This window comes from Mirounga angustirostris, unplaced genomic scaffold, assembly GCF_029215605.1.
Source record: "Mirounga angustirostris isolate CCGP_5_RB_7025 unplaced genomic scaffold, mMirAng1.0.hap1 SCAF_10, whole genome shotgun sequence".
Lineage (NCBI taxonomy): Eukaryota > Metazoa > Chordata > Mammalia > Carnivora > Phocidae > Mirounga > Mirounga angustirostris.
Genome location: NW_026991718.1, coordinates 79,528,196 through 79,555,961, shown reverse-complemented (window position 1 = coordinate 79,555,961; position 27,766 = coordinate 79,528,196). Strand labels below are relative to the sequence as shown.

General features: G+C 47.7%; 1 protein-coding gene across 8 annotated transcripts in view; it reads left to right on the top strand.

Annotated features, from left to right (window-relative positions):
- Window positions 1–27,766, top strand: part of TBC1D8 (TBC1 domain family member 8) — a 99,254-nt gene that overhangs the window by 53,782 nt on the left and 17,706 nt on the right. For 5 of the 8 annotated variants that reach the window (XR_010405737.1, XM_045885190.3, XM_054509928.2 and 2 more), the window contains 9 exons: window positions 1,996–2,114; window positions 5,810–6,038; window positions 8,133–8,373; window positions 17,593–17,800; window positions 19,124–19,318; window positions 20,719–20,898; window positions 22,538–22,688; window positions 25,184–25,398; window positions 26,370–26,487. Coding sequence is in view for 7 of the 8 variants with exons in the window: in XM_045885190.3 (XP_045741146.1) it covers window positions 1,996–2,114; window positions 5,810–6,038; window positions 8,133–8,373; window positions 17,593–17,800; window positions 19,124–19,318; window positions 20,719–20,898; window positions 22,538–22,688; window positions 25,184–25,398; window positions 26,370–26,487 (1,656 nt within the window). In the remaining variant the exon portion in view is untranslated. Of the gene's footprint in view, window positions 1–1,995; window positions 2,115–5,809; window positions 6,039–8,132; window positions 8,374–10,102; window positions 11,730–17,592; window positions 17,801–19,123; window positions 19,319–20,718; window positions 20,899–22,537; window positions 22,689–25,183; window positions 25,399–26,369; window positions 26,488–27,766 lie in introns of those variants that run through there. The other 3 variants (XM_045885191.3, XM_045885193.3, XM_045885196.3) reach the window with 2 other exon arrangements.

The following is a 27,766-nucleotide window of genomic DNA, read 5'->3' as shown; positions in this document are numbered from 1 at the left end:
TGACCCCCTCAGGTATAGAAGCTGTTTTTGTAACTGACACCTACACGGTTGCCGCTAGAAGACACCAAACGGCAGAGATTTAGCCAGAGCTGGGCAAACCTGACGTCTGCCTAAGGCACCTCAGCACTGAGTGTGAGGAACCAAGCAGACAGTGAGGGCCCGGGGTTCAGGTAGATGACGCTTAGAAGCTTCACGAGAGTGCTGCTGTAGAGACTGGAATAACTTGGTTTGTTTTTGCTTTAAAAGGATCTTCCCCCCTTGTAAGAGGAATGCGGAGCCTGAAGGGCCAGGGGTTTCCCATAACCACAAGGGCCTCCTGGGTGGGAGGGGGACAGACAGAGGATCCTGACCATGCACCCGCCCCCCCCGCCCACACACACACCGAGCTGGCTCTCCTAAACCTCATGTGGCTGCATCTCCAGTCTGGTGATCCTTAAAGAGCAAGAATCGGGGGGGGGGGGGGGCACTGCTGGACAGCTGGGCAGATGACGGATTGGTGTGGACTGAATGGTGTCTTCCTCCCCCATGTTCATACATTGAAGCCTTAACCCCCAGTGTGGTAGTATTTAGAGGTGGGACCTGGGGAAGTAATTAGGTTTACAGAAAGTCATGAGGGTGCGGCCCCCATGATGGGATTCCTTATAAGAAGAGAAAGAGAGACCAGATCTCTCTCTCTCTCACTTTTCCTTACGAAGAATTCTCTTGAATTGCTCTGATGACTCCTTCCTCACCTGTCCATTCAGAACAATTGTCCTAACACAGATATTCTTTATACTCACTGACCCTGAATGTACAAGTCAGGAGTGAGTTCTCTGGCATTTTTATAAGATCCCTCCGTGCATCTGTACTCTGCAGGGAGGAAAGCTACAAATGGCATACAGAAAGTTTGGTGTTAACAAAATGCATATCTGGCTTTTATGTATGTGGTATGTGGTTTTCTTGACCATTATGCCTCTCACATTGGTGAGCTTATTCTGCACTGGTGTTCGGTAGCCCTCGACCTCTTGGAGGTTAGAATATCTCCTGCTTCCCATTTTGGAAATCTGGTTCTCCTAGCTGGGCATTTATCTATTCCTGTACTACACACACGTGATGCACACATCCGTTTTCTTGTCCGGGACTATGCTTGCTTCAAGGCAGGGGACTTTATAGAGCACCTGCTGTATGCTGGGTCCTTCCCTAGGAGCTGGCCCCGTCCTTGTGCCAAGGTGCCCATTGTCTAATGGAGAGTACTAGGAGACAGACTCCTTGAGGGGAAATACTAAAATAACTAAGCTTTTTGGTAACGGTGTTGCTTAATGCTTCAGTAATGGGGCGATTTCTTTTTAATTGCCTTGGAAAGAAATTAACTTACTAGACATGATTTAATGTTGTACGTTTTTAACATTTAGTATACAACCTCTTTTTATGTATGCTCTTAAGGGATATTGTTGTAAATGATACGAAGTATAGCTTGGTAAACCTGAAAATTCCCTAGGTTGTTGCTGTTGTATTTAATGATGCTTGTTGCGATTGGCAACACCCTTGGGCAATCAGCAGAGCTTTCTCAGGAAGCTCTTTCCTCTGTGACCCTGGGCTGAGGTCCCTCTTGAGGGATCCCTGTTCTCACAGGGTAAACTATGTGAGACTGTTCAGAATTGGTCTGCTTTGGGGGGCTTGTTTCCCCTGGCATAGTTGCGTAATTACAAATGTTCCCGTCACTTGAGTGCATGTGGTAGGAAGTCCAGGCATCAGCAAGACTGATAGGATGCCCACACGCAGTCCCGGGAGTAAACTGATGGGGCCCCTGGCCCATCCACATGGCAGTGGACCGGTGTTTGCTGTGGTGAGGGACACCATGTCTTCAAAGGAGGGTGCCTTCATTGTCCACTGTGGCCCAGGATGGGAGAAACCAGGATGTTTTAATCACAAACACAGGCTTCATAATCTCTGGGAAATGAGTTCATGTTCTAGGAGTTACTTTTAATTTCGGTATCTTTTTCTGTTCTAACCCAGGTGCGACGTTAGAGGAGATAAACCAGCATTGGGACTGGCTGGAGCAAAACCTCCTACATACTTTGTCCGTCTTTGATAATAAAGACGACATTGCCAGCTTTGTCAAAGGGAAGGTAAAGGTAGGTCCTTTGGCTGAAATGCTTCTCCCCATTTCCCCATCTTTCTTATTACTTCCATATGACATTTTGAGCACTGTAGCCTTTTTGATCAGATTTGAACAGTTTTCTCCACCATAACTGAACGACTTGGCTTAATACACAAAGGAGCTGGACTTGTCACTTGTCAAACTTCACAGTCATTCTGGCAAAATATACCTGAAATTGGCAAATCCACATTCTCAGGCCTCAGTTTTTGTTCTCCTTTACAGAAGTGAAGGTCCTCTCTTGTCTCGGGGGAAAAAATGTTAACATTTATGTTTTTGCAGAGCAGAAACGGTATTTGACTCCTTAAACTCGTTATTCCCACCTTTTTGCAGTTGTGACATCTTGTCACTCTATTTTGTTGGACCTGGCACTTTCCTCTTCCTAAAGAGGCTGTTTATTCTTCAAATACGTTAAATAAATGGAATTAAGACCCATTTACGTTTTAAGAAGGCACGACAGGACTATTTTGGAGGGTATCTGTTAATATCTCCTGTGAGTTTCATCTTCTCCGTCATTGCAACAACATGATTGGGACCCAGTGCTTTAAAAGCCCCATCAGGCAGGGAGAGACTGTTTCTCATTCTGATTTTAACCCTTATTAAACACTTTAACACATTAGCCTCTAATACAGTTTTCCTCCCTGCGGGTAAAATCCCCAGACCATTGATTTTGTTTATTTATTTAATTTTTCTTCAAAAGTTTGCCTCAAAAATGCTGCAGCTTTTAGTAAAGTGTGTCAAAGTGAATTCTTGGTTTTAAAGGGACAAAACAAGTATTCTTGTCCTTCCTCTTGTGTCACCAGCTAGGAACTAAAGGTCTCCTGAGTCAGGCAGTGTGGCAGTGTTGGTGTTACCTCTGGGCTGTGGGGCTGGCAGGTGGACCCAGGCTGTGGCGGGGACTCATCCAGCCCGTGGGTTACCACCTCTGCCTGGTCCAACTGACTAGCTTGGTTCCCTGGGTCAGATCGCACTGGGGCTTAGCTACAGAAATGCCTATTTCATGGTTATTTTTCACACTTACCTCCTTTCTCCTTAGTCTATCTTATGTTATGGTGGTTCTTTGAGTTAGGGTTTCTCCTTTTAATATGGAGGAAGGAAATTCATTTCTGCTGCAGTAGCTTTAGGAAAGCTTCTGCAGAGAAGGAAGCAGCTTTTCCTCTACCCTCCTAGATTCTCCTCCTAGGCCTGGAGATTAAACCGACAAACATCGAATTGGTGAGAAAAACAGTTGATCAATGCGTGCAGTGTGCGGACACATGAGGGAAACTCAGTGATGAGTAACTCAGGGGTGGATAGAATGTGGGGCTTATACAGCATCTCAACAAAGAACAATATGTTTGTAGAGAAGGGACGAGACAAAGAGAAAGCCGTTCAGGCTTTCAGGGGTGGCCAGCTGTGGGAAAGTAAATGTGGGGAGAAATGAAGGGAAGAGAAGAAGGGTTGTTTTTGTGAGGTTTGTTATGTGCATTCCTCTCGGTACTGGTCAGAATCTTACCCTCCTCTTCCCAGCACAGAGAAGGGAGGCACCTTCACAAATGGGTGTTTGGTATCCTTGTTTTAGGCAAGTAGTGGGGGAGGGCGGAGAGCCTTTTTGGTGTCTACTGTTTCTCAGTTGTCTTCAAATCAGAATAATCCTTATGCCAAAGTGGCATAGTTTGGAATGGCATATTCTGATCCCCTGCACATCAAAACTGAAATGCCTTAAAAAAAAAAACCAAAAAACAAACAGCAGTTGCAGGGAGACTGCTGGCCTGAAGCAGGGGTGGGGATGGAGGGGTTCTTGTGGTCTGAGATGGGGTTATATCTTTGGGGCCACTATGTGGTGTAGGTTCTTCCTTTCCTCTGGGAAGATCCAAAGGAATTAGGAATTGGGGCTTTCCTAGTCATATCCTGAGTTGGCCACTCTTTAAGCTTTAAAGAAATCCTTGTACTTAAGAGTTGTGCTCATCACCAGACCCTGCAGTCCCCAGAAGTCAGGAGTCTGTGTGGCCACCATCATTGTGGCTGCATCTGGAGCCAGTGCGTCCTGTTCTGCTTCCGTGACTCTCTGCTGTAGAGCCTTCCTAAAATCCCCTTCATGCCTCACGGTCCAGAGCTTTAGATATTAGATAAGCTTTAAAATTATTCATCTTTCTTATAACTTTTCCATTTTATAATGTCTGGTTAAATAAAATTTGGAAAAGAAGAAAAACATAAGGAAATGAAAAGCACTTGAAATTTTACCAGACTTCAGATTCATTTAATAAATAATTCTTATTTTAATAGTAACGCCCAGGTAATTTTCTAAAATAGTTTATACAGGCCAGGCTTTGGTAGTTGTGTCCCCAAAATGGCCTTATCTTTTTTTTTTGAAATATTTTATTTTTTAAGTAATCTCTGCACCCAACTTGGAACTCGAATTTACAACCCTGAGATCGAGTCACATGCTCTCCTGACTGAGCCACCCAGGCACCCCCAAAATGGGCTCATCTTACATTTTTGGGGGAGATTTTATTTATTTATTAGAGAGAGCGCAGGAGGGAGGGGCAGAGGGAGAGGGAGAAGCAGACTCCCTGCTGAGCAAGGAGCCCAACATGGGGCTCGATCCCAGGACCCTGAGATCATGACCTGAGCCGAAGGCAGATGCTTAACCGACTGAGCCACCCAGGTGCCCCAAAAGTGGCCTTGTCTTAAGGGACCTAGCCTTTCATGAAGCACAGGAATGTGGGGAATCAGAATTCTGATCTTGTCAATGAGCTGTCACCCCTTAGGAAGAAGCCACAGGCTATGTTCTAGGCACTTTTACAGCCTTACCCTGGATTTAGAAAGGATCCTTACTGTTAACTTGTTGTTGGCAAAGCCGTTGTACGTTGAGATGCTTTCTTTTCTGTCTTGTCTCCCTATGCACCTGAGTGCTTTGGACATATTTATGACCTCGGCCAACAAACTTCTTTTCTACCTTAGAAGACTGTAGAGTATTTAGTGGTAGTGAAAGGTGTCAGATGTCAGGCACCTGTTGGCTTTGTATTAAAAGTTTTGAAGGAAATGACATTCCTTAGCTTTTTAAAAAGTGGGGCACCCGGGTGGCTCAGTCAACTAAGCGTCTACTTTCAGCTTCGGTCATGATCTTGGGGTCCTGGGGTCAAGCCCTATGTCAGGCTCCCTGCTCAGTGGGGAGCCTGCTTCTCGCTCTCCCTCTGCTGCTCCCTCTGCTTGTGCTCTCTCTGTCAAATAAATAAATAGGATCTTTAAAAAAAAAATACACTAACTTGTAACTCAAACTTGGATAGTTCTTCAAGGTCGATACATCAGATTCACGCTTGAGGCGGTAACTTGATCATCTGTTCCTGTAGGGAGAGCTAGGAGGTATTGTACAATAGTAATTTGTTAGAAAACTCAGGTTTAGAAGTCAGTGATTTGTCCAAAGCCTCAAGGCTGGTTAGTGGTCAAGTGAGAGACTTGTTCTTAGGTTTTCCACCCTCCACCCCCCAGCTCACCTTTCCCCCAACCATGGCAGTGCTTCTGGGTGGTAGACAGATGGAGTAGCGAGCCGCTCTCCTCCACCCCTGGTGTGTGTTGGTGGGCAGTGTAGACGCCTCAGGTGCCTGTGCTTGGCAGTCCCTTCCCACCTCTGCCTGCCCCTCCCCTAGTCCCTCTCACCAACGAGGGGACCCTTATCTTTCTGTGTGTCAGGCTCTGATTGCGGAGGAGACAAGCAGCAGGCTTGCCGAGCAGGAAGAAGAGCCTGAGAAGTTCCGAGAGGCCTTGGTGAAGTTCGAGGCCAGGTTCAACTTCCCGGAGGCAGAGAAGCTGGTCACCTATTACTCCTGCTGCTGCTGGAAGGGCAGGGTTCCCCGCCAAGGCTGGCTGTACCTCAGCATTAACCACCTCTGCTTCTACTCCTTCTTCCTGGGCAAAGAACGTAAGTGAGGCTTGGGCTGGCATTCGCAGATGAAGCTGACCCTTGGGATGCTCAGTGCTGTCCTGAGACTCGAGGAAGAGCTAGAGAAGAAAGGATTTTTAAATGAGTAGTTGAGATGGTAATGAGTGATTCTTGATTAACTTCAAATAACGTGTGCAGACAATTATATTTCTTTATGCTACCACCACTAGGGGGCTTTGATTTGGTGAGAATTCATTTTTTCCATTGCCTTAAACATTTCTGTGTAATTCGCTTCATAGAGCTACAGAAGGTTTTTTTACTTTATGTTGCTCTGAAAACACATTGTCAAAACTGACGCTTCTTAAGATGGGTGGGGGGCCTTTAAAAAGTTGCCAGCCCTGAAGATCATGACTGCTCCTGGAAGAGGAGCAAGATGTACAGCTGTTCCTTGGAATGGGAAGGTCCACTTGAGATTCAGGCGGTGATTAACTTTTCACACATTTATCCACTGACCATCACCATGCGAGGTGATGGAATTCCAGGATAAGAAAGAAAAGCCATAAGTGTTGGTTGTATATTGAATTTTTAAAAAATCATTCCCCCTGAAACTTCTTTTGGAACCAAGTATTGTTGCAGGCATCCATGCAGGATGGCAGCTGTGTGTGTGTATATAAAACAAGTAAATGCGTATGTATGTGTTTATATATCTAATTTTTTTTCCCTTCCTGCATTTAAGTTTATATTTCAAGTTGAACCAGTGGGAGGGGCTTCTCTGAAATTGTGCTGACACAGCTTCCTTCCAGGGCCATTGCTTCTCTTTCTCATGCTGCCAGCTTCAAGTCTGATGCTCCAGTACATACACCCTGTGTGCACAGCCTTTCCCTACCCCTGGACTGTGCTCTGACCTAATCTTGACTATCCTTATTCTTGTACTTTCTGCGGTGCTTCTCAAAATTCATGCAGGTCTTTCCTTCCCTTCCCCATTCTTGTGCCTCTTTGGAAACTCCGGTTCACCCTTCAAAATCAGTTCAGATTTTTATCACCTCCAGGGACTTTCCTTGGTTCCCTTAAAATTTGCACCATGTTTGTGTTTCTGTTTTAGATTTTGTCAAGTTAGTGGTTGCTTATTTTACATGTCTGTCTGCCCTATTTGAATGAGCTTAAGTGCAGGGCTTTTCACAAAGTAGACGCTTGATGAAGTGAAAGTTGATGTTATAGGTTGCATATGTGTTTGTATGAACAACTTACGTGAAAGCAACTAGAAGTAGCTGAAGAAGCTTCTTCTCAACCTGATGTAGATGTGTGGCCTTTTAAGTTACTGAAGCCCTGAAAACATTATTACAACAAGTGGAAAGAAATGGTAGAAAAAGAAACACTTCAAGATCCCTTCCTTTATTTGAAAAAGAAAATGAGTTACTTTCTGACACCGTTCATTCATGGTGACTAAGCCAAATTTTGTTAAGATGCTGAGTTTTGAAAAAAAAATGATTTCTAGTATTTGTTGTCATAGTGTCTTTTCCCCATTTGCATTAGCAAGCGCTAGCTAGCCTCACTACCACTGTATTGGAAACATTTCCCAGAATAGAACACTTGTTTATAAAATGTACTGTTTGTACTGTATTGCTTTAAAAAGAATTCCACAGAAATTGTACTGTGTCTTCTAAGACTGTCATTTGACACAGTCTAAATGTTAAGCCTGTTTCTCTAAACGAGATCATGAATAATCCTCTTTTGCACTTTTTTTTTCATAGCGTACACCATGAATGCTGCTTTTGAAACCAGAAATTAGGTAGATTGAGAAAGTTTTGCATATTTTGCAAATATTTAAGTTTAAATATTTTTGAAGAAGTTTTCCTGTTGTTAACTTGATATTTCAGAATGCTGTCCCCTGTACGTGTGCAGTAGCCAGCAACTTGGAAGATTTTACTTAAATCTTCTTTTAAGAAAATCATGAAACATGAGTTGGGTTCTAACACACAGCTGTCAGGCAGTTTTGTGCTTCCCCTTTCCTGCTCTGGTTTTGTATTTCAGCTTAAGGAAATCCTTGGACTCTTGTTTGCTGATACACTCAAGTTTGGCTCATATGTTAGGGTAACCTATGTATTTGCCTTTTTTTTTTTTTTTCTCTTCCAGTTAAACTTGTAGTCCCTTGGGTTGATATCCAGAAGTTAGAAAGAACGTCCAACGTCTTCCTGACGGATACCATCCGAATCACCACGCAGAATAAGGAGCGTGACTTCTCCATGTTCCTGAACCTCGATGAGGTGTTCAAGATCATGGAGCAGTTGGCGGACGTGACACTCCGGAGGCTCCTGGATAATGAGGTCTTTGACCTGGACCCAGACCTGCAGGAGCCGAGCCAGATCACCAAGCGGTAAGAGCTTCCGTTTTCAGTTCCTCACCCATAGGACTGATGTGCCACCACCTTCATTTACATGTGCTTTGTTAGTCGTAGTTGTACAAGGTTGAAATTTCCTTGTGGCATGATCAGATTTTCCTGTGGCGTTAATCATGATTGTGACATAATAATTGGCAGCGACTGTTAATTTTTTTTTTTTAATAGTGAAAGTTTTTTTTAAAGATTTCATCTATTTGTTTTAGAGCAAGTGAGCTGGGGGCGGGGCAGGGGGAGGCGGAGAGGGAGAGAATCTCTAGCAGACTCTGCACTGAGCGTGGAGCCCAGCTTGGGGCTCGATTCCATGACCCTGACATGACCTGAGGCGAAACCAAGAGTCAGACGCTCAACTAACTGAGCCATCCAGGTGCCCTGATTGTTAATTTTTTTTATGCAGTTGACTTTGTTTTCTGGATCCAATTCTGCTTTTTTTCCAGATATTTGGAAACTGATTTTTATAAAAAATACTTCTAAGGAAAATGTAATATGGATAGCTTCACGATAGAATTCCATTCAGTACTGTGCTTTATCAGTGAACATTAAGAAATTTTATATTTCCATTTGAAAGTGCTTTGTAGAAGAAGTTTTCAGGACAGTGGATTTATTTTTGGTACAGGTTTGTCATTAGAAATGTGCCTTAGTAATGCTCTAAGTTAACATTCTTTGTTATTGGTTTGCCCCCGGCTGATGCTAGGTGTGGAGATGTCTGGGGCAGTTGCTTGAATTATTAGTCACTTTAAAGAAGTTCAGCTTTATTATCTAAAATTTAAACGGTGGTGTTTGTCCGAGCTTGACCGTGATTCCTGACTTGGTGGTTTAGACCAGGTAACTGCAGAGTTGATACAAAGATACCCTTAGAGAAACAAGTCATCTGTGAAGTGCTGTTGCGGCTGGATAGATTTGATATCGTTACAGAATCACCGCTACTATTTAGTACTACTAGACATGAAAAAAATATTTTAATCTGGTAAAATACACATGACATAAAATTTGCTGCCTTAATACCACTGAACCATACAGTTAAAAATGGATAAGTACGTTCACATTGTTGTGCAACCATCCCCTCCATCCAGCCCTGGGGTGCTTCATCTTGCAAAACTGAAACTCTGTCCCCATTAAGCAATAACTCCATTCCCTCCTCCCCCAGCCCCTGGCAACCGCCACCCTACTTTCTGTCTCTGAGTTTGACTACTCGAGGTCCCTCATGTAAGTGGACTGATACAGTATCTGTCTTTTTGTGACTCGCTTATTTCACTTAGCGTCATGTCCTTAAGGTTCATCCATGTTGTAGCAGGTGCCAGAATTTCCTTCCTCTTTAAGGCTAGGTAGTAAAATAATCCATTGCATGGATATACCACATTTTCTTTATCCGTTCATGCATCTGTGGACACAAAGCTGTTTCTACCTTTGGCTGTTGTATCTGATGTTGCTATGAGCATGTGTGTGCAAATATCTTTTCGAGTCCCTGCTTTCACATCTTTTGGGCATATACCCAGAAGTGGAATTGCGAGATCGTGTGGTAGTTCTGTGTCATTCTATGTCCAGTCATTAAAAACATTTTTTAAATCTATTGTAACATTCCTGTTATTCCTTACACACGTTCGCTGTTTTCTCGGAACATCTGGGAGAACATGTGTCTAATTAGTGGTCTCTAAATGGCAGTGTGTTTTTTTTTTTTAAGATTTTATTTATTTATTTGAGAGAGAGAGAGAGAGAGAAACAGCACGAGAGGGGAGAGGGTCAGAGGGAGAAGCAGGCTCCCTGCTGAGCCAGGAGCCCGATGTGGGACTCGATCCCAGGACTCTGGGACCATGACCTGAGCCGAAGGTAGTCGCCTAACCAACTGAGCTACCCAGGTGCCCAAAATGGCAATGTGTTTGTAGTTGGCATGTGTTCAGCAAGAATTTAGAGCCCCTGCTGTGTGCATGCGTTGGAAATTTGATCGTGTATCGTCCCAAGTAAGGCAAAAATCAAAAAGTGAGCTTTTTTGGTGAAACTCCAGTGAATTTCACTTGGTTTTATGTCCTCATCATCTGACAGTCCCTTTGTGAGAGGGGATGGTGCTGCTTGTCACTCCCTTACGAAAGGATAGCCTTGGGGTGCTGCCCTTGGGTCTTCTCACTCCCCATCCTGAGCTCCTCCCTGTGCCTCCTGACCCCGGGTTTCCAATTACCATCTCTGACTCTGTCCTAGGTCCAGAGAAGACAGCCCAGCACAACGGCAGCCCCACTCTCCCATATATCTTCAAATAACTCTATAGTCGTTCAGTATCTGAGTCCTTTTAGTCCAGCTTACAAAGACTGGTTAAAAATGAAGAAACCAGTCTCGGTTGTAGGAGTTGTTAAAGGGCTCCTATAAATCACCCAGTAAAGCTGCTCTCTCTCCTGCAGGTTTTGCATCGATGCGTGTGAATTGTGATGTGTGTGAATTGCAGCCAGGGTCTTAGAACTAGGAGGCCGGCTGATAGCCTGCATGCTCCGGTCAGCTCCATGGGCATTGGGATTTCAGGTGACTTCTCACAGATCTCCTGATGTTCCTTCATGGCTCCACTTCTAGATGTAGCATTGTGGTTTGGGGTAGAAACTGGGAAAGAAGAGGCTGATGGCAGGTTTGTCGCACTTAAGACCCTTCGGTAAAATCCTTCGTTTTGGAAGAAAATTCATCAGCACAGGCAGTCTTCATGCATGTTCCAGAATTCAGGTGAATTATATGAGGCTCCCCCTCTTCCACTTTCTATCCTGGAAACCATTAGGAAGAAGAGAGAGAAAAGGACAAAACAGGGCCCTGGCGGTGGCCAGGGTGGCGCTGCTGGGACCCCACAGGTGCCTTGGGCTGGCCCTGTGATGGACGGCAGGATTCTGGTCCATGGTGTGTTTTGCTGGTCTCTGCACTTTGAGTGACTTCTTCCAAAAGTGAAAGGCATGTCCTTGCCTACCAGTTCCTCGCTGGGTCTCTTGTGTAGCTTTCTGTCATGGAGACATAGGCCTGTGGACATAAACAGGTAATGACTCAGTCAACTTGACATCCTGCCAAGAGAGCCCAGGTTTTCAAGTTGAGGAAAACAGTCTCTTGATGCAAAAGGCACGATCAGAAGTGCTGGAATGCTCCTCAGGCTCCCTTTTGTTGATGTATTTTCACTTCCCTTCCCAGATAACAGCTTTAGAAAGGTGCCCTTGGGGTCACTGGTGTGGTGAGCCATCTGATTATGAATTAGTCATGATTGCTGCTCATGCTCACTCCCATGGGACTTCGGGACAGAGCCTAGCGAGGCTGGGACTCCAGCAGGAGCCGGGAGACGGGATGGTGCATTGCACAGGAGGACCCAGTCAGACAAGGTAGAGCTGGCTGGCCCCGGGGAGTCCTCTGGCCCAGCCCTCACACTTCGCAGAGGAGGGCCTGGACCAGGGATTCTGGGGTGCAGTAACAGAATCCAGGAGGGTGGGGAAACGGAGACTGAGGAAGGGACTTCTGGGGGCTGGGGGAGCTAATAAATGGATTGGTCCTGAAATTTACAAACAAAATAATACTTGTAAAGTTGTGAGTGGTAGGTTGAGAACTGTGTAGCCAGCTGTTTGGGGCGGGGGGAGATTGGGGAGGTGATGGGTTTCACTAAATCAAAATTAATATCTTCATTAAAATCTGTATTGATTGATGGAAAGTGCTGGAGGAAAACTCAGTTAATGCAGTACAGTGAATGGAGGGTCTTTCCCCTGGTGGAAGCTTTTTCTGTGGTATCCAAAGGTAGGCAGTGGCTGCCGGGGTTGGGGGGGGGGGGGGCTGATGTCTTCAGAATAAGCCCTCATCCCCTGTTGCCTGGCTGATTCTTAGCTCCCTGGTCTGACTTTTCAGACCTTCTTTGGCCTTTTCTGTCCAGATTCACTCCCTTTCCTGCTGTTCTCCTTGTGCCCCTACTAAGAATGCCCAGCCTAGCTCTGTAATTTATTCGACTTTCTGTCCTTGTGATTCTGGTTCAGAGTCACCATCTCTTAGGGGCTCCTCATGCAGCCCCGAACAGTTCCTGCCTCACGGGGGAAGGCCTGCGGCTCCCCACCCTGCAGAGCCCTAGCTGCTTTGTACTTCTCCAGGCTGTTCTGGAGCAGGATGGAGGGCAGAGGGTGAAGGCAGGAGCCTTGAGCGTGAAAAAGCCTTCTAGATGCCAATGTTGTTGAGGTCTTGGTCTGCTAGAGCTCCAAGAATGGATTTTCAAAGAAATGGGGGCACTGCGGCCCCAGCTGAGTCCATCTGCAGCCTGTTGTCTGCTGTCTGAGGGCTGGGTTTCCCTCATGCCCCCATTGTGTGCAGGGGACCCAGGCTGCTGTGTGCTCTGTGTAAGATGCTTCATAGCAAGGTTGTCCTTCTGTTTCCTTAGTGCTCTTGGGGGAAGGTAGAAGAAAGGTGTTTCACGTAAACACACATTCGAGGGATGCCATGTTGTATGTGCACACTTTTGGGCTTTGAGGACAAGTATGTGTATCTGGTCTTTCTGCCTTGTTTCTTGTTTCTTTTTCTTTTTTTTTTTAAAAGATTTTATTTATTTATTTGACAGAGACATAGCGAGAGAGGGAACACAAGCAGGGGGAGTGGGAGAGGGAGAAGCAGGCTTCCCGTGGAGTAGGGAGCCCGATGCAGGGCTTGATGCCAGGACCCTAGGATCACGACCTGAGCTGAAGGCAGACGCTCAACGACTGAGCCACCCAGGCGCCCCTTTCTGCCTAGTTTCTACATTGCTGGCTCTTGCCCAGAGTTTCAAATGAGTTGGGCGTGGGTCTGTGGGTGGGTGTGTAACTAAGAGCCTCTAGAAATCCTTATACGTATCTTTATGGGGCAAACTGCCTGCAGAGGGCCAAGTTATTCCAGAAGGGCAGGGGTGGTACTTGAGGCCTCAGGTCTAGGGCACAGGGGGGACCTCCTCACACCCGGTGCTAATGCGGGAGCCCACCTGCCCCAGTCTGCCACACAGCCTGAGTTTGGGGAAGCACTTGGCCTTGAGCAGCTTGAGCTGCTGACAAACAGGAGGTTTGTGGATGTGGGTTGAGTGACACGAGGGAGGGAGAGTTCCCATGGCTTGTGAGGCCTGACACGGGTCTTTTCAAAAGTGTTCTAACAGGTTGATGGGGAAAAGAGAGAGGGAAACCTGTTTTTGATACATTTGTACCAAAACTAGGAGGAGGAAATCGAATTCCTAGGTTTGCAGAGAAACGAAAGAACAACCCACCCTTTCATTTCTTGGGTCTAAGGCCTAAGGAATGAAGTGTGGAATTTTAAATGTGGGCATGTAGTTTAGAATTGTCCACCTTGTTGTCATGCAGGGCTGCACGCGTTAATTGCAGCTCTGCGAACAAACTTGGTGTTCTTGCTCCCCACGTTTATGTCCTATGTGGCTACACGCTCATACAATGGCATGTGTTAAGACAGGAGGGTTTGTGGCGCCGTCCCTTCTATTCTCAGCTGTCGCTTTCTCTTGGAGCGATTGCTTTGACCAGTGCATACCAGCAAGGTGGACAATGGGTGGTAAATATTGTGGGGGCTGCCGGGCTAGTTTTCATCTTTATAGGGGCGCTTCTGCCCTGGCTTACAGGCCTGTGCTCGGCTACTGCTTTCTGAATGGTCGGTTATGGCTCATGTCTGTAGGGCATCTCTATGGAGGAAGAGGGGGAGCCTTTAGTAAGTACTGGAAGGTCTGAAAGGCAAATTGTGACCAGTGGGCTTTGTTTCTGGTGCTCTTCGGAAAGAGGAGCTGATATTTTTAGCATCAAAACTACCACCTGCGATACAGACCTAAAGGATGAAGTGGTCTTACTCTGAGCTTCATAAAGAGCTTGAGCTACTCCTCTCTCAAGCTACTACAGGATCTTCATCTCCATCTGCTGGAAAGTTAAATGCCACATATATAGGTATAATGCAGATTTAGAGGCAGAATTGGAAGAGGACTTTCTAAGGAAGGAAGATGATTTAGGAAAGTCCTTCCTGCTGCTTTTTTTTTTTTAAAGATTTTATTTATTTATTTGACAGAGAAAGACACAGTGAGAGAGGGAACACAAGCAGGGGGAGTGGGAGAGGGAGAAGCAGACTCCCTGCGGAGCAGGGAGCCCGATGCGGGACTCGATCCCGGGACTCCAGGATCATGACCTGAGCCGAAGGCAGTCGCTTAACCAACTGAGCCACCCAGGCGCCCTGCTTTTTTTTTTTTTTTTAAGATTTATTTATTTCAGAGAGAGCGTGTGCAAGCGTGTGGGGGGAGGGGCAGAAGGAGGAGAGAATCCTGAAGCAGACTCCTTGCTGAGCGTGGAGCCCGACAAGGAGCTTGATCCCAGGACCCTGAGATCCTGACCTGAGCCGAAACCAAGAGTGAGCAGCTTAACCAACTGAGCCACCCAGGTGCTCCCCTCCTTTCTGTCTTTGTCTTATAACATGAGGTCACTGGTCTGTGACTGCTGAATGTGTGAGAGATAGACCCCAAGGGTGACAGAGAACAGCCCAGAAAGGAGAGTGGAGATGTGCTCAGAAGCCATGGAGAATGGGGTTGAACTGAGTGGTTGGCTGGTGTAGCAGGTGCACCGAACAGAAAAATCATATAACTGAGTGCCTTATTCTTATACTGAAGAGCTGGCTGCAAAAATACCAAAAGTCCTTCCACCCCCTCCCCCCCACCCCCGTGCTTCTAGGAAGGACCAGACGACAGTTGAATTCAATGGTGGCTGGACCCACATCTGTGAGATACGTACAGGCAGGCTGTGTCGGCTTTACTTTGACCAAAGCCAGCACGGCCAGCCCGCTTTCAGGACAAGGACATAAACCCTCCAACGTAAATATGCTGAATATAGGTCTGCTTTCAGGGAAGTGGGGTGATCTTGAGGGTCCTTGACTTCCATCCTGTAGTATGTGAATTTCTAGAGCATTCACGGTGCTTTCCCACGTTCTCCCAGCTTCTCTGGGGAGGAAGCGCAGGCTCCTTTGGAAACAGCCATTCCTGGAATATCAGGTGCTGCAGCCTTTGGCCCACAGTAACTGGACCCATCTTGATCTGTAGAATTTGTCTAATTTCTCGCTGTGCCTGGAGGACTTTCTGAACATGCATGTATTTATCTTTGTGAGGGCTTGATAGTAAATTCCGAGCACTCCCCCATCTCTCTGTGGGGTCTCCTGGGAAGACAGTTGTGTGATGGTGTGAAAATGAGGACTGGGTTGGAAACGGGAAGCAGGGCAGGAGGGGCCTCTATGTGTGAGCCTGGCCCTGGTGAGGGGAGGATGTGTCTAAAAGATCACTCAGACTGGGGCGTTTAAAATTTATGCAACATTTTAAAAGTTACTCTTTTCCTAAAAGAAAATAGCTTCATTTTTAAAAAAGCTAACAATATGTGGTCAGGTAGAAAATTTAAGCAGAATAAAAATGAAAAGTGGAAATCCTACTACACAGAGTCAACTACTATTAACATTTTATGCAAAATCTTTTTACATATCACTTTCTGCAATTTTATAGAATTTATTTAAATGGGATCATACTGTAGAAGCTATTTCTAACCTACTTTTTCAATGTTGTGGACATCATATGTTTTCAGGGATCTCTTGAAGCAGAAAGGTTAGGTATTGTTTCCATTTTACAGATGTCAAGATGTGATATGGAGAAGTGTTATCTAAGGTCACCCAGCTAATAAGAAAGCTAAGAGTTCATATTCCTTACTTTGAGCGCAGTGCTAATTCTCTCAGATAAATTTAAAGAGCTCTTATTCGATGTGGCAAAGAAAAATTTTTATCTCTGTACAGTGGAATTTCCTCTCTACTAGAATTTTGGGGTATGACATAAATTCATCAGTATTTGCAAACATTGTGATTTCGCTGCCTTCTTGCTTTATTGGATGTTAGAACCAAGACCCAGGGTATGGGGGGGGTCCCCTAGGGTAGGATTTCTCCCCCATTCTCCACTGTCCATACTGATGTGACACTGATGGGCTTCTCTCCAGTGATACTTTTACTTGGATTTGTTTTTTTATTTTTTTATTTTTTGAGAGAGAGAGAGAGAGCTGGGGGAGGGGCAGAGGGAGAAGGAGAGAAAGAATCTGAAGCAGGCTCCACGCCCAGTGCAGAGCCTGACGTGGGGCTTGCTGTCATGACCCTGAGATCGTGACCTGAACTGAAATCAAGAGTCAGATGCTTAACCGACTGAGCCAGCCAGATGCCGCTTGGATTTGTTTTTTAAAGGTAATAATAGCTCATGTTTATTCAGCACTTACTGTATGCCCAGCACAGATCTCAGTTTAACTGCTTTTTTGAGCTGTCATTCATATACCATACAATTCACCCTGTTAAAGCATCCCAATCAGTGGTTTTTCAATCCAGAGAGTTGTGCAACCATCGTCACGCTCGGTTTAGAACATTTTCTTCACCCCAAGGAGGAACCCCAGACTTATGAGCAGTCACTCCCCACTTCTCCCTTATCCCCTGCTCTACATAATCACTAAGCTATTTTCTGTCTTTATGAGTTTTGCCTATTCTGGAAATTTCATATAAGGGGAATCAGGCGGTATGCAGTCTTTTATATCTGTAACACTTTCGAGGTCAGTCCCTGGTGTAGCTTGTGTCAGTATTTCGTGTGGCCGGGTGATGTTCTGTTGTGTGGCTCTGTCCCATTTTGTTGATCCGTTTATCAGCGGATGGATGTTTGGGTTGTTGCCATCCTGAACACGCGTGTCCGGGTTTTTGAGCAGATGTTCATTTTCGGTTCTCTGGGGTCTACGCCTAGGAGGGGAATTGCAGGGTCGTATGGTAAGTCCATGTTGAACCTTTTGAGAACCAGCCGAACTGTTTTCCAGACGGGCCGCACCATTTTACATTCCCACCCGCGGTGTATGAAGGTTTCCGTTTCTCCACGTCCTCGCGGGCACTTGGTGTTACGGACTTTCTGATCCTGGATCCTTAAACCATTGTTTGATGGTGATTCACAGTGTTGCTCAAACCAGGAAGGAGTATCTGTTTTGGTCTGTGAGTTTGTTGTCTTACTTTTGCGCGGAGGCGACCCCTTCTGCCTTGAGTACCCGTTCTCTCCGAGGTTGGCTGTGAAGTGGGGTGCGTGCTGGGACCCACGCAGGACCCGGTGGGGCTCATCCATTTTCACATCCGGCTTCACAGGGTTTTCTTTGTAAGCCCATGTGTTCGTTCACCGTTCCTGCCTCTTTGTCTTCTCTCTGCCCCCTCCGCCAGGGACCTGGAAGCCAGAGCACAGAACGAGTTCTTCCGGGCGTTCTTCAGGCTGCCGAGGCGCGAGAGGCTGCACGCCGTGCTGGACTGCTCGCTGTGGACGCCGTTCAGCCGCTGCCACACCGTGGGGCGGATGTTCGCCTCCGACCGCTACATCTGCTTCGCCAGCAAGGAGGATGGCTGCTGCAATGTCATCCTGCCGCTCAGAGAGGTAGGCGGAGCCCCGGCCGGCGCTTCCCGAGCCCGCCTTTTGCCCTTGAGCCCGTGGCGGCCAGGTCACCGGCTGGGGCAGGGCTGCTCACCCAGTGGGGCTTTGCCGGCTGCAGACGGGCCTCTGGGGAGAAGCACGGCCTGCGTTTGACCAGTCCCCATGTGCTTGTTGCTTTTTCTGTCGTTGCTCCAACAGCCTGAAATGTGCCTGGAAGTGACTGGTGAGAAGCAAGCACTCTCACCTCCCTGCCTAGCAGTTAAAGCTTTTCCAACAGCTCTTAGGAAGGATTCCACCCCTTGCACTCACAAAAAGGGGAAAGAAAAAAGGCAACCGACAAAAAGCATCACCTTTTGCCAATGTCAGATTGCATGACTTTTGTACCCTCCTGGGACTTGAGTGAAACATTTAAAAAATGTTTCCTTTAATATGGATCAGGTCCCTTCCCTTCCTGCTATAAAATTCTGCAATCTGTCCCTGGAAATGCAGGGCAACCTGAGGCTACTTCCTGATCTGCCGTCCTCAGTCCTTTGGTTTCAGGGCATGTCTGTGGTGACCATACCCACCCCTCTGTTTCCCATCAGGACCTCCAAATTCTGAGCACTGTTCTTTGGGAAAACTCAGAATTTTTCATCCATGTGATCTACCTCCATGTCATTTTCTAGATGTTTTCATTTTGCAAATATTCTTACTTAGGAGCGGAGCAAGGAATCCAAGAGTTGTCCTGTGCACTTACTTGTCTTATTGTAACATATACGTAACATCACATTTCCCACTTCACCCACTTTTAAGTGTTATGGTTCAGTAGTGTTAAGTACATTCACAGTATCATCCTACCATCACCAGAACTTCCTCGTCTTCCCCAGCTGAAACTCTGTTCCCATTAAGCACTCACTCCCCATCCTCCCTCTCCAGCCCCGGGCAACCACCCCTCTACGTTCTGTCTCCTAATCGCACTACTCGAGGTCCCTCGTCTAAGTGGGATCATACAGTATTTGCCCATCTGTGGCTGGCTTATTTCACCGAGCATGATGTCCTCCAGGTTCATCCATGTTGTAGCACATGTCAGAATTTCTCTCCTTTTCAAGGCCGAGTCCTATTCAGTTGTGTGGGTAGATCACATTTTGTTCCTCCGCTCACCTGTCGATGGGTACTAGAGTTACCGTAAATAGGCTGCCTTAGATAATTTTTAACTTCTGTATCCGTTCCTTAGGGCAGTTGTTTGGTTTTGCCTTCTTTCTGGTGGTATTTTCCTAAATAGGTAATTGACATGCCTGCCCTCCGTTGTCTGTTGCTGGACCTTTTGTGTGTAACTTTTTGCAATAGGTGGTGAGCATTGAGAAGATGGAGGACACAAGTCTCCTCCCTAATCCCATCATCATCAGCATCAGGAGCAAGATGGCCTTCCAGTTCATCGAGCTAAAGGACAGAGATAACTTGGTGGAAAGCCTGCTCATGAGGCTGAAGCAGGTGCACGCCAAACACCCCGTGCATTATGACACCTCACAAGATGAAGACATGGTATGATGCTTAGAAACAGTGGGATCCTATAAAGTGAAGATCTCTTTTCTCACCCCTTCTAGGGCAGTGGTCTCTAAAGGGAGTACGCATAACCACAATCCACTTGGAAATGAGAGAACTGTGTTAGAGATGATTGGGCCTGTGTATTAGACAGTGTATCACTTCTGATACTCGAGGGGTCCTGAGTGGGTGCTGCACAGGTTAGAGGGTGGCCCACGCAGTGAGTGGTTTGAGGGGCTAACAGGGTACCCTGCTCACAGGTTAGAGGGGCTCATAGGGCACCACCCCACACCAGAGGTTAGGGGAACTGATGGGCACCCCTCCATATGTTAGAGAGGTTGGTGGGGTACCCACACACATCAGAGGGATTGACAGGGCACCTCTCCCAGGCTAGAGGGTTTGATGGGTATCGACCTGCATGCAGGTTAGCGGACACCTTCCTCGTAGGTTGGAGGGGTCTGTGCTCCGCCCCCTCCCCCGAGATTGAGGGGATGTTATTTGGGGGCAGATGGAACTTGTTAAAAGAGAAGTTACATTGTCCTTAAGGCTGGACAGCTGGAAAACAGACCTGGATCTGCTGGGGACTCCTCTCCTGCTGTTTCACACCTGTCCCTCTCTTTCTTCACCTCTTTTTTTTTTTTTTAAGACTTTATTTATTTGACAGAAAGAAACATAGCGAGAGAGGGAACACAAGCAGGGGGAGTGTGAGAGGGAGAAGCAGGATCCTTGCTGAGCAGGGAACCCGATGCGGGACTCGATCCCAGGACCCTGGGATCATGACCTGAGCCGAAGGCAGACACTTAACGACTGAGCCACCCAGGCGCCCCTTTTCACCTCTTTTTACCAGTGCAGTGACAGGGAGGAAAGGATATAGTTTCTCAGTACCCGAGAGCTGTTTTCTGAAGATGGTCATCCTCAGTTCTGGAAGCATACAAGAAATGGTTCTTGTCTGCCCCCCTCTTGGCCCCATACCCTGTATGCTGTGAGCGGCCTTCCCAGGAAAGCACAGTGTGGACCACATTCTTTCCTGAGGATCAAATCTGTTGGGGCTAATGTTAGTCTGTTTCCCTTGAGTCCTACACAGGCGTGTTTAAGTATGTTACCTTCGTGGCGCCTGGGTGGCTCAGTTGGTTAAGCACTGGGCTCTTGATCTCAGCTCAGGTCACAATCTCAGGGTCCTGGGATTGAGCCCCTTGTCGGGCTCCATGCTCACTGGGGAGTCTGCTTGAGGATTCTCTCTCTCCCTCTCCCCCTGCTCGCTCATGCTCACACACTCACTCTCTCTCAAATAAATAAATTTAAAAAATATGTTACCTTCCTGCCTCCAAAGGCAAAACAAAGACTCTTCCATAAGTAATGACTTTCTTCTAGCTATGTCCTTTTTTTTTATGTCTTTCCAGCAGACTTCACCTGTGTTTCATTCAACAAGCATGTGCAGTGACCACAAGTTTGGGGATCTTGAAATGGTGTCCTCTCAAAATAGCGAGGAAAGTGAAAAAGAGAAGAGCCCGCGGCTCCACCCTGAGGCCCTGATCTCTGTGTTCCAGCAGGCGGGCAGCCAGAGCCCCGACTCACGAATGGTGGGTGGCCTGGCTCTGCCTTTGCCGGACCCCGGCAGAGCCGGCACGGGTGGGGGTTCCCAGCTGTCAGGCCTGCTGCAGGCTGTGCACCTGCTGGCGCCAGCCTCGCGGGCCTCAGGAGAGCAGGTGTGGTGCAGGTTGCTGGCCACCCCAGCAGCTAGCACCCCTCCCTCTTCCTCCTGGGCAGTAGTGGGAGGGCCCAGCCGATGCCAGCTGCCTGGGCACGACCGGGTGCATGGAGGATGTGATCAGATGACTGAGGCCGTCGGCTTTCCCTACCTGCCCCTTAAGTGGCTCTCGGACACAGCTCTCGGCCATGTGACCTGGAGAGCATCAGTGCTGTCCTTTGTGGGTTCTTGCAGGTGCAGAACAAGTGTTCCCCTTCTTACCCAGGGGTGTCTGTGTGGGCTCCTTTTACAGTATTGCTTGGTTCTCTCCTGGAACAAAAGGTCTCCTGTGCTGTAGTTTTACCAGACAAAAGATATTTCTGTTACATCTACTTATCCTTGTCCTCTTTATAGGGAGAATCCGAGGGAAATGTCATGCACTGTGGGGTAAAGAGGCTAGAAATTGTACTCTGGAAAGACACTGCGGCTGGAGGGAGGCTGCATTGGGACCACGTGTGCCGGGGGTGTCTGTGGACGTTACCACCCCAAGCTTTGCCTTGTCACCTACTTGGCTACTGTATAATCGTTAGCTTTATTCATTCAAAACGGAGCCTTCTGATAATGCTTTACACAGAGCAGCTCAATGAGCTCCTGTAAGAATACTGAATATATGTAGAAGGTTCTCCCCTTACTGGAGAATGCAGATAATGAAAAGCATATTAAACATGTTGCTTAATGGGACGCCTGGGTGGCTCATTCGGTTAAGCGGCTGCCTTCGGCTCAGGTCATGGTCCCAGGGTCCTGGGATCGGGTCCCGTATCGGGCTCCCTGCTGAGAGGGGAGCTTTCTTTTCCCTCTGCCTGCCCCTCCTCCTGCTTGTGCACGTGCTCTCTGATAAGTAAATAAAACCTTAATAAAAAAACAAAACATGTTGCTTAAAAGGTACTAACAACTCCTGTCATCTAGGGATAATTTTAAAGAATTTTTAGTTGCCTAGAGAAATGGTATCTGTCTTGTGTCTGATAATGAGAACAGTATGATTTTTTTCAGGCTCCAGTTTTTCCTCTGGCTGTCCCGGAGCTCAGGGCAAATTATGAGGTTCCCCCCCCCCCGCCGCCCCTCCCTTGTTCACCCTCTGAGCTGACCCGTGTTTCAACAGCTGGCTTGGTGTTAACATCCTGAGATGCTTCCCCTGATGTCCCCCACTCCCACCCCACCCTCCCAGTTGCTTTGGACTTGAGTATCTGGACAAACCTATTCTTACTATCAACTTTGCCAACGAAATGGCATTTTATTTGCGTAAACTCTCCTGCTGGGTTCTGAACTCCAGAAGGGCTGTTACTTGGTGTTGTTACTCATCTTTACATCCTCTGTGCCTGCGAGTGTTTCAAAAATATTTGCTGAACCAGTTGCCCATCACTGTTGGTCCCTCTGTTAACAGAAGCAGCCTCCCTCTGCGGTGGGTTGCAGATGGGCTGTGGTGGAAGGCATGGAAGGGCTTCTTTGCACGTTAACAGCATTTCCATCTCCAGTCCAGGGAACAGATAAAAATAAGCCTGTGGAATGACCACTTTGTGGAATATGGCAGAACCGTGTGTATGTTCCGCACAGAGAAGATCCGGAAGCTTGTAGCCATGGGGATCCCCGAATCTTTACGTGGCAGACTCTGGCTGCTTTTCTCAGGTACGTGTTTCTGGTATTTTTAGGCAAACTGTTATTTCTGGAGCGGACACAGGAACAGAGGCCCAGATCTGAACAGCGTGTATGTGCAGACAGGTCCTCTGTCTCTGGATTCTTCCTGCATCGTTGCCAGCCAAGAACTTCGGCACCCTTACTGTGTTAGCTGTAGGACCTTGGTCCAGTTGCCCAAGACCTTGGGCTGCGGTGTCCTCCTTGGCCAATGTGAGGCCTGGCTGAAGGCCTCTCCTCTCCTTTAAAAATAACTTGGAGTGTGTATGTAGTCTTGAGAACTCTGTTAAAGAACCTCCTAGAAGTGAAGTGTCTTTCTAGGACATACATTTGAACTAGACTAAACAAACCAACCCTCTGTATGTTGTTCACTTGCAGTGGCGTTGAAATAAATCCCCCAGCATACTTTCTGTTGGTCCCTCCTTTGTGGAAGATGCACGGCATCCCCAGGAGGCACCATTGCAGAGATTTCTGCCCCACTTCCTCCTCCCACACCACTTGAGCCATTCAGTGATGACCTTGTCTGGCCTCAGGCCCCAGGACTTTCCCTCTGTTGCTGTTTGGTGATGTCTGGGAATCCCTCATCAGGATGCTCTCCAGTGGGTGGGCAGAGATGAGGACTGACTTCTCTAGAGACGTGTTGAGCAATGTCTCCACATTGAGGGTGGCTGTTTTGTCTGGCTCAGTAGGAGAGGGGGGGCCTTGCAAGCAGGAAGGGAAGGCCCCTGTCCAGTGGGGTGGCTTTGCTATTCCTGTCAGGGTGCAGCTGGAGGCCTGGGAGGGGGTCTGCTCTTCCTCGGTGGCCCCGTGGGCTCAGGTCAGCACGAGCCTCCTGGAGGCCAGGCCTGGGTACCTGTCTTCTCCCTGCACCCTTTTTTTTTTTTTTTTTTAAAGATTTTATTTATTTATTTGACAGAGACAGCGAGAGAGAAAGCACAAGCAGGGGGAGTGGGAGAGGGAGAAACAGGCTTCCCGCCAAGCAGGGAGCCCGATGCGGGGCTCGATCCCAGGACCCCAGGATCATGACCTGAGCTGAAGGCAGACGCTCAACCGACTGAGCCACGTAGGCGCTCCTCCCTGCACCCTTCTTATGTTCCTCCCTCGTGTGGCTTCATGCCAGACCTTCACCCCAGTGATCCCTCTTCCCTCTTCTCAGTCCCTCCCCCGAATAGCCAAGCCCATCCCCTCTCTGGCCCAGGGTGCCCAGGTGTATGTTTCCTGCTTTCTGACATACGTGCTGGCGTCTGCTTAGTTGGGATTCATTGATGGGTTTATCACTGCTCACCTTGTTTCACATGCTGAGTCCCTTTTGGCTGGTTTCTTCAGCAAGACAGGCCTTTTTGAAATCAAAAATGTCTTCTGCATTTTTGTATTTAATGGAAACAATGTCTACACAGGGTTGAAAGGAAAATAGGAACGAGCAAAGAAAGTCACATGAGTCACCTTAACCATCTAACAGTTGACATCTATTAATGCCACTGGGTGTATAGTCTACCCCTTTAATGGACATACACAGACATCATATTAAAAAAAAAAAAAAAAGCTAGCTCCTAAAGGGCTGTCTTTCCTTCAAAGTGACAGTGCTGACAGAAAGGTTGCTGTGGGATTTAGGCTGTCGCGTGTTGAGGGGCAGCTGTTAGTATTAAGCCTTGAGGACAAGGGAATGTCGTAGTGATTGTTTATGGGATGGGATGAGGAATCACAGTTAGCAGAAGGCTGAGTTGAGGAGGGCAGTTTACTAAAGCCAATCAGAATTTAAAGACCTAGGCTGGCGATTAAAGGCAGAACTGGGCCCTTTCTGCTTGCCCTGCTCTCCTGGGACCGCCATACGTGGGGCTGGCCTCTGTCCTGGAGCCCCGCCCACCACCAGCGCCCCTGCGGGATCACTGGCTGGAACCACAGGTGCCCTGGTGCTGGCTGACGAGGGCATGGGATCCTCACCCCTGGTGTCCCTTGCTTGTCAGAGGCCTGGGGGGCAGCTCGGGGGTGGGTGGACTGTGCTTGGCTGCCCTGCCTATCATGATCCCAGCCTCAGAGTTTCTTGTTGGCAGCTTGTTGGCTCCTTGATAATTGTTTGATTACTAAACATAAGTGCACCTTCTCATGTGTTTCCCACATACGTACTCAGTAATTTTGTGTTAATATGTGAAAATTGTGTGTACGTCTGTATGTACAGATACACACATATATCCACTGTCCCTATTACTAGAGAATACAACTTACAAAAAGCATATTAATACAACTGTTTCTAGTATGAGCTGTTTCCTTTCTCTCTCTAAGGTTATTCTTAGAAAAGCCATGTTGTTTCATTTTTTCTTTTTTGTTTTTGGCAGAAATGAAGTCCTTTCGGCCTATGTGTGGTCTCAAAATATTTTCTGTCCCTCCAGTAACGAGACTGCACTGAGGTCTTCCGGCAGGACAAGCCCCCTCCCCATGTTGACTCTGTCCCGGTAATCCGCCCCCTTGAAAAATTACTTTTAAATCGTCAGATGCTGTAACCGATCTCGCCTCGCATCCGGGTTACTATGGTAATCTGGTGGAGGAGTCCATGGGAAAATGTTGCCTGGTGACCGAGGAGATAGAACGGGACCTGCACCGTTCCTTACCGGAGCATCCCGCCTTCCAGAATGAAACGGGAATTGCTGCTTTGAGGAGAGTCCTGACAGCCTATGCCCACCGGAACCCCAAAATTGGGTACTGCCAGGTGAGGTGTGCAGTGGAGGAGCAGAAATCTCTGAGTTTGTGTCTTGTGTTGGTCACCCAGGCTTCGGGTTCTGTTGTTCTCGACTGGTAGCGAAGACTGTCCTGTGAAGGCTCTGTGCTTTGTCTCTTCCCTTAAAGAATGTATTGAATAAGGTCAAAGGAATCATCTTCGTATAGTCAAACAGGCTGATTACTTGAGATTAGAAACTGTGGTGCCCGAAAAGAGCAGTGCACATGATGAGTCACTGTCCACGGCAGGACAGATTGTCTTTACCGCCCCTCCAGGCCTCCGCTGTAGGACGGCACTGATAACGCTTCTGTGGAGCTTTATCTTTCTAGATCTCTACAGAAGTTACAGGGATTATTTTTTAAATATCAGTGCTGTTTGGGGAGGAAAAAGATGTTTGGGGCCGATCCTTTTCCTTCAGGAAGCACAAGTGGAGGTAAGATGCCCTCTGAACAGTTGTTGAGTTTACTCGGAAAGTTTATTCAGGGATGTGGTAAACAAGCACAAAATAGAACCCAGTAAAACAAAACACCACTGCCCCCACCCCACCACTAGACTGGGTTAGAGAAGTCTCTGATACCTGAAAATAGACGAGTTTAAACTTTGTTTTCCTGTGAAAAGCAAAATCAATGTGTGAATGTGTGTGTGTGTGTGTGTTAGAACATACACACAGAATAGCTGGATTTGACCTGAGCCTAAGGCATGCACCACAGCTGACCCCAGCCTTCCTAGATGGGGACAGTGACAGAGTGGTGGCTGGTGGCTCAGCCTGGGGTGTCTTGTGGGGACCATGTTGATAAACACGGTCATTCCACTTGACAAGTGTCAGTGTGGTTGGGCTAGACTGGGTCTCTCATTGACAGTCTTGACTTCTGTGGACCCTTTGGGCTTGTGTGATTTTTAATGTCTGTGTGGCACGACGTGGTCTGACATGAAGCGTCCCCTCCTCTGTGAACCCTGAGCAGTCCATGAACATCCTGACTTCCGTTTTGCTGCTGTACGCCAAGGAGGAGGAGGCCTTCTGGTTGCTCGTCGCTGTGTGTGAGCGGATGCTGCCCGACTACTTCAACCACCGAGTCATTGGTAAACTGCCTCCTTCCTCCTCCTCTTCCTCTTCTGTGCTTGGGGAGCAGGGACAGAGCCTGGGCAAAGACATTTGTCATCAGTCCTTGTTCAGAAATCCCCTGTGCCACTCAGCTGGTCTCTGTACAAACACTGTTTGGCTCTTGAATGTGCAGAACCAACTGGCGTAATCTCTGCACCATTCTGGCAAAAGGGTGGACTGAGGTTACCTGAAAAGAAAAATGTTTAGGTTCGAGAAACAAGTTGAAAAGTGAAAACCAGAGAGGTTTTTTGCTGATACTGCGGCCTGGAAAGGGAGGGTGGTGTTGCCCTTCGTACCCAGGGAGCTCCTGCAGACAGATGTCCCCTTTCCCTTGTGGAGACTCTCGAGGCTGGACCTGAAGGGCAGATTTGGGACATCCCCCGCTCCCTGCCCCGGCCTTGGATACACTGATAAGTGAGAAGGCCCACTGTTGCTGGCCCCGGCTCTGGGCAGACCTGTGACCCCACAGCACTCAGGCACCCACTTGGTGCCTTCTTTTTCTGTGGTGGATTGGCATTTGCATTATCCCTGTGGTCCAGCCCCTCCTAGTGGACAAAATGACAGAAACCTTGCTTCGGCTTGCTGATACTCTCCCGTACCTTTTCTGGAGATGGCCTAAAATTCGGGCGGCAGTGGTGGGAACAGAAACAAAAGAACCAATCTGAGACAGAATTTGGCAAAAGACTGGAGGTAGGGGCAGGGCAGGAAGAAGACGCTCCCGAAGAAGACTGGTGTCAAGAACCGAGGGAATGTGAGGACCCCTGGGAGTGTGGGGGCGGGGGGTGGCTGGGAAGGATGTGGCGGAGTGCTCTAGACTGTCTTCCCTGGCTCCCTCCAGGTGCCTGAGTGACGGGCTTCCTTCCCTTTCCACTTTATGCTGTGGGAGGCGGTCTAAGCTTGCACACAGTAGCACGGACTCCTCAGAGTGTCAGGGTCACCGGGAGGCAAGCTGCCAAAGCCATCGGTTGATGGTGCTCCTACGGGACAGTGTCTACTCCTCAGTGACCAGCAGCGCCCCCTAGGTAATGTGTACACCTGTGTGAGCACCGCCCCAATACAGGCTGGAGCATTTCCATAACCCCCCACTTCCCTTCTGCCCCTTCCCTGCCACAGGCAACACTCGGTCCTGGGGTCTGTCACCACGGGTTAGTTGGGCCCAAGTTCTTGAACTTGGTCTCAGTGTAACCATGGAGAACACACTCTTCTGGGTCTGTTTTCCTGCACACGACACGCGGTTGCTGAGGCATTAGTACTCTG